Source organism: Nanorana parkeri, unplaced genomic scaffold (assembly GCF_000935625.1).
Source record: "Nanorana parkeri isolate BGI_ZX_2015 unplaced genomic scaffold, ASM93562v1 scaffold1182, whole genome shotgun sequence".
Classification (NCBI taxonomy): Eukaryota; Metazoa; Chordata; class Amphibia; order Anura; family Dicroglossidae; genus Nanorana; species Nanorana parkeri.
In genome coordinates this window covers 467031-478519 of record NW_017307450.1, presented here as the reverse complement: position 1 = coordinate 478519, position 11489 = coordinate 467031, and the positions used below count along the sequence as shown (strand labels likewise).

The 11489-nt window shown below is 45.0% G+C and overlaps 1 protein-coding gene across 1 annotated transcript in view; it reads left to right on the top strand.

Moving 5' to 3' along the window:
* The first annotated feature begins 2620 nt into the window (after positions 1-2620).
* The window catches only part of UBE2O (ubiquitin conjugating enzyme E2 O), a 64283-nt gene continuing 55414 nt past the window's right edge, over positions 2621-11489 (top strand). The window contains exon 1 of the mRNA XM_018568408.1: positions 2621-3068. Coding sequence (XP_018423910.1) covers positions 2682-3068 — 387 coding nt within the window. The 5' untranslated portion in view covers positions 2621-2681. The remainder of the gene's footprint in view (positions 3069-11489) is intronic.

Here is an 11489-nt window from a genome sequence, read left to right as displayed (position 1 = left end):
TTCATAACATGAGAACATTGTGTGTTTTCTATAGCCACAATCATGAATGAACAGGAGGTGATGTAGATCACTTCCTATTCATTCATAATTGAGGATATAGTAACCATACTCTGTCCTCAATTATTTACAAACACTCAGTGATCACTGATCACTGAGTGTTTGTAACGTTCTCCTTCCTGACACGCTGTCACAGGAGACTGAGCAAGCAGAGCTCAGCCTGCTGTGACAGCGTTGGCTGTCTCCGCCACACACCACTCTTCCCTGATCTGTGACAGGAGGCTGATCGGTGTGGGAGGAGAGACGTCAGCCGCTCACAGCGCTCTCCTCCCGCAGCGCTCGGCCTGTGACAGTTTCTCTCCTCCCCGCTAGGACACAGAGCAGCGTCCAGCGGGGAGGAGAGAAAGAATGGATGCACCGCTGTATCGGCCAGAAAATTGCACTTTCGGCATTATGCCAAAAGTGCCATTTTTGGCCGATATTTTTTTTCGGCGGACGATTTTCCCCCGAACACTTACAGTCATCATGTTTCCAAACAGCTCCAACTCTCTCACCAGGGTTCCCTGAACTGCCTGTCCAGCACAAGGGACAGCGCAGACTACAGCAGCCATCCATCTACTAGCTTGGAGAATGGCGGAGAGGGGAAGGATAAGCGGGGGAGCAGGAGAGCTGCTTGCCTGCGGTGTACCTGTGTGTTTTTGGAGGCATACACAGCTTACTAGAACACACATGGGTGGCTCCATAGGACACTGCAAGGAAAGAGACACCCTAAAAAAAGGATATCAGGGCCAGTGCTCAGAGGACCAGCTGAATCGGCAGGAAAATAAAACTTTTATCAAGAACCAGCATCCATTGTAATTGATTTAATCAGCATGTGAAGTAAGTTAAAACTCCTTTTACTTAAATATCACTTTAGATATCAGATGAACAGTTTGCATCGGTATACAGTACCTTCTAACGCGTTTCAGTCACACATGGCCTTAATCGTGGCTGGTTCACACTGGCTCAGTGAAAACTGTGTACTATAATCTGTACTGTTCAACTCCTCCATCATGTCTCCTTCTTCTTCTTCTTCTTCCCCCTAGCTTAGTGCTACAAACTGGCTTCTTCTTCCACCTGGCTCAGTGCTACAGACTGTGTGCTATAGCCTGTACTGTTCCACTCCTCCACCATGGCTTCTTCTTCTACCTGGCTCAGTGCTACAAACTGTGTGCTATCACCTGTACTGTTCTACTCCTCCACCATGGCTCCTTCTTACCCTTGGCTCAGTGCTACAGACTGTGTGTTATCACCTGTACTGTTCTACTCCTCCACCATGGCTCCTTCTTCCACCTGGCTCAGTGCTACAGACTGTGTGCTATCACGTCTACTGTTCTACTCCTCCACCATGGCTCTTTTTTCCACCTGGCTCAGTGCTACAGACTGTGTGCTATCATCTATACTGTTCCACTCCTCCACCATGGCTCCTTCTTCCCTCTGACTCAATAAAGACTGTGTGCTATCACCTGTACTGTTCCACTCCTCCACCATGGCTCCTTCTTCCCTCTGACTCAATAAAGACTGTGTGCTATCACCTTTACTGTTCTACTCCTCCACCATGGCTCTTTCTTCCCTCTGACTCAATAATGACTGTGTGCTATCACCTGTACTGTTCTACTCCTCCACCTTGGCTCAGTGAAGACTGTGTGCTATCATCTGTACTGTTCCACTCCTCCACCATGGCTCCTTCTTCCCTCTGACTCAATAAAGACTGTGTGCTGTCATCTGTACTGTTCTACTCCTCCACCATGGCTCCTTCTTACCCCTGGCTCAGTGAAGACTGTGTGCTATCATCTGTACTGTTCCACTCCTCCACCATGTCTCCTTCTGCTAGAAACAGGTTTAAAGGGCCACCAGGAGTTGTCAGCAAGGGGGTTAAAGCAAAAGTCCAGGCAACATTGTAATCCTTGGAGTGGGGCTACCCCCACATTGCAAGGGTCAAGTGCTCATTTTTGTCTAGAGACTAAAGTAAAAAAGTTCAAATGCAAATACATTTACAAAAACAATGTAAAGCTGATATCTCAGCATATTCATTAGACGTGTAAAGGCTCGAAAAAATTGTTTTGTTTCTGATAAATTCACATTTTTGGGGGGGATTTCGGATCCAAATTTAGTTCAGTTTGTTATTCGGAATTAGGATTGAATCACATTTTTAAAATTAAAAAATTAACTTAATACATTTTTTTAGGGGGGGGGGTGTCATTTTTGTTCTGCACTGGTCATATTAGTCCGTACTAGTCCCCTTAGTCCGTATTGTCCGAATATGAAGAAATTAGTCTGAATTTAAATTCTGAATGAAATGAAACTTACATGTCTAATACTCATAGGAAGTAAAAGACAATCACAATGCCTCCAGGCTGAAATGGAATGGTAATTGTAATAATATTAAATGACAAAATGGCAGATGCTGCAATCATATATGTTATATTCTTTTTCAGTTAAAGTGGAATTTTATTTTATGGGTGTTAGACAAGTAAGCGGACGACTTTTTGAGCACGGTCCATGAACGGTTTCCATAGCAACAGCATCCCTCTGCCTTGACAACGACGTGCTGCGTGGTGATGTCAGCTCGCCCATACGCCGACTTTTCCTTGGTAACCGCCCAGGCCAGCGGCAGAGCCTGTGTTCTCTTCCGGACAACAACAATGGCGGATAGTCTGTCCTCTCCCGGTACCGGAGACTCACCTCCCCAGTCCGGCATTGATGGCTCTCAGCGGCTTCTCTTCTCTCACGACCTGGTGTTCGGTACCTACCGGGGTCACAGCCGCTTCGGCCTGGTTAGGCTCATCCACGGGGAGGACTCAGAGAGCGAAGAGAACGAGGAGGAGGAGGTGGTAGTGGTGGAAGAGGAAGAGGAGGCCGCGGGGGGCCAGATGAAACAGAGCGGCGGCGGAGGTGCACCGGGGGCAGCACAGGGGAGCCCCGGATCGGACACTGGTGGTGAGGCCAGCAGGTTCGGGCCCCTCAAGAGAGGCTATGTGCGGATCCAGTGGTACCCTGAGGGCATCCGGCAAGATGTGAAGGAGACCAAGGTACTTAATGCAGCAGCTGGAACACCTATTGTGTGACCCCCCACTGTTCATGCTGGATGTAAAGAATATCTAGGGAAGTGTACGGATGCTGTCTATAGAGAATTGATGGTGTCTGTAGAGGGAGAATGGTGAACTGTACTGATACTGGTTATAGATGATGACTGGTGAACTGTACTGGTTATAGATGATGACTGGTGAACTGTACTGACACTGGCTATAGATGATGACTGGTGAACTGTACTGGTTTATAGATGATGACTGGTGAACTGTACTGACGCTGGCTATAGATGATGATGACTGTACTGCCACTGGCTATAGATGATGACTGGTGGACTGTACTGACGCTGGCTATAGATGATGATGACTGTACTGCCACTGGCTATAGATGATGATGACTGGTGGACTGTACTGACACTGGCTATAGATGATGACTGGTGAACTGTACTGACGCTGGCTATAGATGATGATGACTGTACTGCCACTGGCTATAGATGATGATGACTGGTGGACTGTACTGACACTGGCTATAGTACTGTACTGACACTGGCTGTACTGACACTGGTGGACTGTACTGACGCTGGCTATAGATGATGACTGGTGGACTGCACTGATACTGGTTATAGATGATGACTGGTGGTCTGTACTGGTTATAGATGATGAATCATGAACTGTACTGGTACTGGCTATAGATGACTGGTGGACTGCACTGGTACTGGATATAGATGATGAATCGTGAACTGTACTGATACTGGCTATAGATGACTGGACTGATACTGGCTATAGATGATGACTAGTGAACTGTACTAATACTGCTTATAGATGATGACTGGTGGACTGCACTGGATATAGATGATGACTGGTGGACTGCACTGGTACTGGATATAGATGATGACTGGTGGACTGTACTGATTATAGATAATGACTGGTAAATTGTACTGATACTGGATGAAGATGATGACTGGTGCACTATACTTTCACTGGCTATAGATGATGAGTGGTGAACTGTACTGGCACTCGCTGTAGAGGATGACTGGTGCACTGTACTGATATTGGTTATAAATGACTGGTGAATGATGGTGACAGGCGAACTGTACTGATGCTGGCTGGCTATGGATGATGAATGGTAAACTCCATCCATACTGGCAATAGATGATGAGCAGTGAACTGTACTGATACTGGCTATATAGATGACTAGTGGACTACACTGATGCTGTACAGCTGTGTTGGTGCTGCCTGTAGAGGTTAACTAGTAAACTGTACTGATAGTAAAAATATAGGGTGATTGGTAAAGTGTGCTGTTTTGGCTCCAGGCAATGAATAGTAAAATGTTTTAGTACTGGTGTCTAAAGGATGAACTGCTGCTGATGCTGGGTACAGATGAATGGTAAACCATATGAATTCTGGTTACAGAGGATGAATGGCAAGCCATACTGATGCTGGTAACATAGGATAAATGTTGAAGTGTTGAAGGGCCAGTAAAGGACTTGGTTACAGAGGATGAATAGTGAACCAGACTGGTTACAGAGGATGAATAGTGAACCGTACTGGTTACAGAGGATGAATAGTGAACCGTACTGGTTACAGAGGATGGATAGTGAACCGTGCTAGTTCCGGTTGAGGATGGATGGGGAACCGTGCTAGTCCTAGTTAGAGGATGGATGGGGAACCGTACTAGTCCCGGTTAGAGGATGGATGGGGAACCGTACTAGTCCTGGTGGTGGATGGATGGATGGGGGACCGTACTAGTCCTGGTGGTGGTGGATGGATGGGGAACCGTAGTGGTCCTGGTGATAGAAGATGGATAGTGAATAATACTGGTACTCGCAATAGTTGCTGAATGGTGAGCTGTACCAATGCTGGCTATAGCAGATAAAAGGTGATCCATACTGGTGCTCTCGTGCTTGCTACAGAGGATTAATGGTTACCTGTACTGATGCTGGCTACAGAATGTCCCTAGTAAATTGTACAAAGAGTATCTAATATGGCTGCTGTTTAAAAAGGTAAAGTGAAATACGTGGTGCCATGTGCTTTATTTGCCAACAATAGAAAAGCTCAAGGTCCTCCTTGTTGTAATTTTAATGCAGATTTCCCTACATCCATCCCGAGATCTCTGTAGCCGTTGTGATGATTGACATGCCATCATGTAACAACATTTTCAGTACAGGTGTCATTCTTTTTGAGGAGTGTTTTAGATTATGGTTGACATGTGAAGGTAGTAAGAGACTTTCGATGTCTTTAGCCCAGTGTCAGATATTTCTAAACATTTACTAGATAGATATATCATGTGTCTGGTGTAACGAGGGCTTTAAAAACCACCAGCATTCATTGAAAATACAAGTGCAAATTTTGAAATGTGTAATTTGTTTTCCCTTTTTGCTCTTTATTGCCATTAAACAAAGACTGGAACTGCTTCTTGGATGTGCTCTTGTATGCATGATGGAGAAAAAAAGACCTAGGTGTTGGAGCTGCTGTGATGAGCAGACGAACACCATCTATCGTCTGTGGGTGTCTGTAGGCTTTTTCACTCCATGGAAAATATATTTTTGCAGTGTCACTGTAACGTATTCTGAACCGCAATGTGATGATAGTAGTAGAAAAGATGGAATCACTAATTTATTTATTCTTTGGTAAGTCCGCAGTGTATGATATTAAGGCAGACGTTGGTCTTCTGTGTGGAAGATCTTCTTGTTCTGTGTTTGGGTTTTATTGCTTCTCTTCTACCTTTCATTTCAATTATGCATCCACCAGGGCTTTGTGGATACCATACTTCCATCAATAAACCTAATTATGGCGTCATCTTTTTCCACTTCTCCAATATTGTGCAGTCATTCTGTGTCCGCACTATTCCTTTTTTTGTTTTCCCCCTTTCATTTGTCCCTATGCAGGTTTGTTTATTTATGAAGTAACCTTCAGAATCTTCGTTACATTTGTGATGTGTTCAGAGCATTTTCTCCGGGGAAAGAAGAGTTAACCAATAAAGCTGATGCACATCCGGACAGCAGGGGTCCCTTCTGCTTGTGATATTTGCAGGGATTTTAGGATGCCATTAGCAAGGAATGAGAAATTCCCTTGGGCGGGCTTTGCCTCCCTAAAATGTCACCTTTTGGCTTCTGGATGGCTAATTTACACAGACCTCTCCCATGTTGTGGCGATGTCTCAGGTTCTATGTGAGATGTCTGAACGTTAAAAGTGCTGAAGTTTTTCGGTACTTTTTCTGTTTTATTGTTTAACTTAACAGTGATAGGTTACACAATATAGAGAGTAGCAGTTTCTTTTGACTAAAGAATTAATTGGAGCCATGGCAGATGGAACTGTAACGGGGTTTGACCTTTTGGATGTCATAAAATGCTTTGTAACCGGACCAGTTGAGTGAATCCCATGAGGCAGATGGACAACCCACCTAAACAAAAAGACAGCCAAAAATCCCATCCAAATACTGACTATCCCACTTTGGTATTTGCATAGGGCTAGGTACGCCACCCCCTTTCCCCCACTCAAGGCAGTTGATGGGTCAGTCAGGTACTTATCATGGATTCGGGGAGACCAGCGGAATGTACACATGTGCCCTACCCAGAAATCCCATATTTTGGGGGTGATAGTGGTAGATCTTGAAGGCTGGTAGCAATGTTAATGTAGGAGCAGGCACCTTTCTGTGCCTGTTGCACATTGTTAGTATTGGCTTGCTTTCGGTATACCTACTATGGGTTTCCTTTTAAAAGAGCCCAATGACTCTTGGACTGGAGTGGCCCCTGATTTTCATGTGCACATTGTTAGTGGAGAGCATACTCTACTGCCTTTTTGGAATAGCAGTGTAAAGCGAGATAACATGCTTATAAAGAATTGGTTCCAAGGTACACTGCGCTAGGAATAAGTTCTAAATAGCTTATAGGACCAGCAGCAACTATGTATGAAAAAGATGTCTGATATGGTAAATAAGTTGCGCTTGATCTAAATAAATGTGGATTCCAAAATGGAAAATATCATGAATAACACACAAACATCTATACAAATAACCAAATATTCTATCCTAATGTGTGATCGATACGTGTATGATCAAACCCTCAATATGGACCAATTTCTTAGTTCCAAGAGAGAGCCATAATCAGTGTGGAAATATCCAAAATTCTTATTTAGGCATGTGATACGTGAAACTTGTATTCATCCACCCCACATCAACATGCTTATAACCCTTATGCTGGCCAGGGGTAGACAAAAATAATTATTATGGAATTGAGGAGCCAGTTTGTCCTGTCCAGGAGCCTACAGGATTTTTTTTGGGCGCCAGCTCCATTGACAAGAATTAGAGAAAACCTTGGGAAGTTAGTCACCAGCTGTTTTATAGAAGAACTCTGGGCAGAAAAACAAATTTCCCTTGCTACCCCATACTGCAAGGGTTAAATGCTCATTTTGGTCTAGGGTCTAAAAAAACTAAGATATACCTCACCCAAACCTTGGTCCCACCTGGCTGCTAGATCCATCCCAGACAGCTCCTCTCTGATCCGCCGGTGGTATCTCCCTCACTGTCCTCACATCTAATACACTGTATTAAATGAGATGACTCGAGTGTCCTTAGACTGCTGGAACGGAGGGAGAGAGAGACTGCAGGGGACCAGTCTAGCAGTCAGGCAGGACCAAGGATAAGGGGAGTACATCCTTTTTAAAAACCTATTTTAGACCCTAGACTAAAATGAGCACTTAACCGGTGCATGCAAAACGCATCAAACCTTGACCTCACCGAGTGCCACTCCTGTCGGCTAAGAACAGGAAACGGAGGCTACAATTCGCAAGGGCTCACCAAAATTGGATAATAGAAGGTTGTGAAAACGTTGCCTCGTCTGATGAGTCACGATTTCTGCTGCAACATTCGGATGATCAGGTCATAATTTGGCATAAACAACTTAAAAGCATAGATCCATCCTACTTTGTATCAACGGTTCAGGCTGGTGGTGGTGGATATGTCCTTGGCACACTTCGGGCCCCTTAGTACCAATTGAGCATCATTTTAAATGCCACAGGCTACCCAAGTATTCTTGCTGACCATGCCCATCTGTTTATGACCACAGTGTACCCATCTTTTGATGGCTACTTCCACTAGGACAACGCACCATGTCACAAAGCACACAGCATACCAAACTGGTTTCTTAGACACGATAATGAGTTCACTGTACTCCAATGGCCTGCACAGTCACCAGATCTCAATCCAATAGAGCAGCTGTGGGATGTGGTGGAACGGGAGATGATAATGAGCTCACTGGACTCCAATGGCCTGCACAGTCACCAGATCTCAATCCAATAGAGCTGCTGTGGGATGTGGTGGAACGGGAGATTTCCATCATGGATGTTCAGCAAATCTGCAGCAACTTGCGTGATGCTATCCCTGCAGCAGGGCTAAATGTAGGGGGGAAAAAAACACCTGCCCGGCTCCCCCGGAATTGCATGTCCCGGGTGTCAGGCGATACAAATCGCACACCCCTGACATGATCGGCAGTGAGGTGTGTTAGCCATTGGCACCACAACGCACGACACCGCCAATCACGTGTTGCAGGGAGCTGTGGTAAAGCACATGTTTAACCACACCCCACAGAGGTGCAGCCAACCTAGAAACCAATAGGATTTCAGCAATTTTGTGTAGAATAGGGGATGCTGGGTGTGCCAGGATTGTCCTACTTCTGAAATTTCTAGTTGCCTGGAAGTCTTTGGTGTTAATTGGTGGTAAGCAATGCTGGAAACTAGCATAGAGATCAGGAAGGTCAGAAGTTCTCGTCTGCATCTGTCTGATTTAAAAAGCGTTGAAGCCTCAGGATCACTGTGACAACCAGGCATGTAAGATTTTGAAAAGGGAAAGGTCACCATTGACTGTTACCAGGTTTAGTAGTGATTTAGATTATTTATTTATTTTTTAAATGAAGATGGAAGAATATCAATTTTCTTAAATAGCTCCTGTTGCATTTCCAATCCTTTTGTATCCACTTTCCTGCCATCAGTTACCAGAATGAATGGGTGTTGGGGATAGCCGTACTTTGCAGTGCCCACTGGTCACGTGAGTATGCGGAAATCATCACATCGATATGAGAGCAATGATCTACCATCATCCCATCCGCATGTGTCTGTTATCGCTTTCCTGTCTTACACAAGTGCAGATATTGTAATAGTCTCATCGGCTGTCTAGTCGCATTGGTGACGACCTGAGGTTACTAGAAGGTCAGACAACTGCACAATGATGAATACGACGTGTTTAATAGAAGATTGCATGCTTTATCTGATGGGAAGATCTGAAATCTGCGGCAGTATCAGGAATAGTACTGGTTGTTGCCTTGGATCACCCATCAAAATGGAATTGATTGCTGTGTAGCGCAGACCACTTATGGAGACTGTGCTGCATTTGTTTGAACCTTTGCTCGTTCCTCCGCATCCCCCACTTTCACATGGTGCTCAGGGCCGGCCAACCCCTTTCAAATCTCTGAGGGCAGATAATGAAAAATTGATAAATCCACGAATAGCTGCATGTTTTAATGGCCAGAAATACAGCGCAATATTCTTCACAAGATGCAGCGGATAAAGTGCTTTGTCACACTGTTTGGGCATTTTAATCTGCATTCTTTTTATAGCTAGAGGGTTTTTTTTGTGCCCTATTCTTTTTTCGTGTGCTGCATTAAGAGTCATCGGCCCTTATGTATCAGTGTCTGTGCTAACCACTAGATGTAAAGCTGTTTTGGAACGCGACAATTGGTGGCATTGGGGGAATAACAGGTCTTAAAATTTTAGGCTTGGTTCCCACCTAACTGCTGTGGTGTGTGCAGTAACGCACGTGAGATAACGCATTGCGTTAAAAGGGGATGCGTTAGCCCAAAAATGGGCTGTCATCGCAGCTTAATGGCCTAGAAATCAAACCTGCTTCTTTATTGGCAGCGCACGTCACCGCAGTGCAGCCCCACCTGTATTGCCAAAGTGCATTAGGGTGCCATTCACAATGAATGGCAGCACATCTCACCATTGGCCATAGCGTGCTGTGCAATGCATTCTGGTAACGTACATGGAAATGCACAAATTCCTGCAACACAATGTGAACTGGGCCTTCATGTGCACACAAAAGGCTAATCGCCTGCTAGCAAAGATCACCTTGACACAAATTCTTGCATGTTACTCAGTCAGGGGACCTCACTTATGGGATGTCCCACAGAATTGTTGTTCAAGTAAAGACAGCTAGTTGGTTCCTCTGCCTCATGGATATAACACCCTTTGTTGTCCTTGCCAGTTCTTGGGTTGGGCGCGCACTGCTGGGTAGAGAGAAGCTTGTGGGGCTCGAGCCATCCAGAAAAACAACACATAACATGAGTTACCGTGTTGCAATGCCATTCACTTTGCAGTATGCTGCATTACACAGAAGTTTGGAGTCATGTCCCATTTTCGGCATGTTGGGGTGAGTTGTCTGCCCCTTCATTTCAATGGCTGCCTTGAAGCTGAACCCTGAGGAAAAAAGATTTGTACATATTTGCTATGTACCAGTAAATCTCCTTTAATGATGTGCTGTATGTCCAATGATGTGCTGCATAAGTTAAAGAAATTGATTTCTATCAGCCCACATAGTACGGTAAGTACTGAGTGACATTCATCAGCCCCTGCCCTCGTCCAATCACAGAATACCTTCTGAGAATGCAGGAGGTGGAGAGCGAGCGGTCCTCCTAGCCTTCACTGTATACACTATAAGTCTTGGTGCTTACTCTATTGTTGGGGCTCTCATACATTGCATACAGAGAGGGCTATGTAGGTCACTCGCACTCTACCTCCTCTGTTCATAAAACATCTTTTATTATTTTCACAGAATACGAGGCATTCTGTGATTGGATAAGGGAGGAGCAGATGAATGTTGCTGTATGAGAGCCGGAACTGTAAGTATTGCCTCTAGAAGTTTGGCACTTACTGTACTATTGGGGCTGAATGAAACAGTTTTAACTAATGCAGAACATAGTGGGACACATCATTAGAGACAATTAACTGGTGCATAGCAAATGAGCGAACATAAGTTCCATTCAATGAAGGACACAGCAAAGATCTTGAATCTCTAACTGATGGGTTATAGCGCCACCTTCAAGAGTAGTTCTAGGATCCATATTTTCATGCGGGGTCGGCTGTGACAGCCCTATCCTGGATCCAAGGGCAGCCTGTGAGTGTTACCTACTTCGTTCAGCTTTCTCCAAGGGGCCTCTTGGCCGCTAGGGCTTTTTTTGGTTGACACAAATTCTTGCAGGTTACTCAGTCAGGGGACCTCTCTTATGGGATGTCCCATTGGTTAGAGATTCAAAAAGGACACCGCACCAGCCCTCCTGCTTGATATGTCTGTGACCAGTTGTTGCTATGTACTGCTTTGTGCCTCTGGTAGGTTTTTTTTGGGGGGGGGGGTGGGGGGGGGAGGGTGGATGG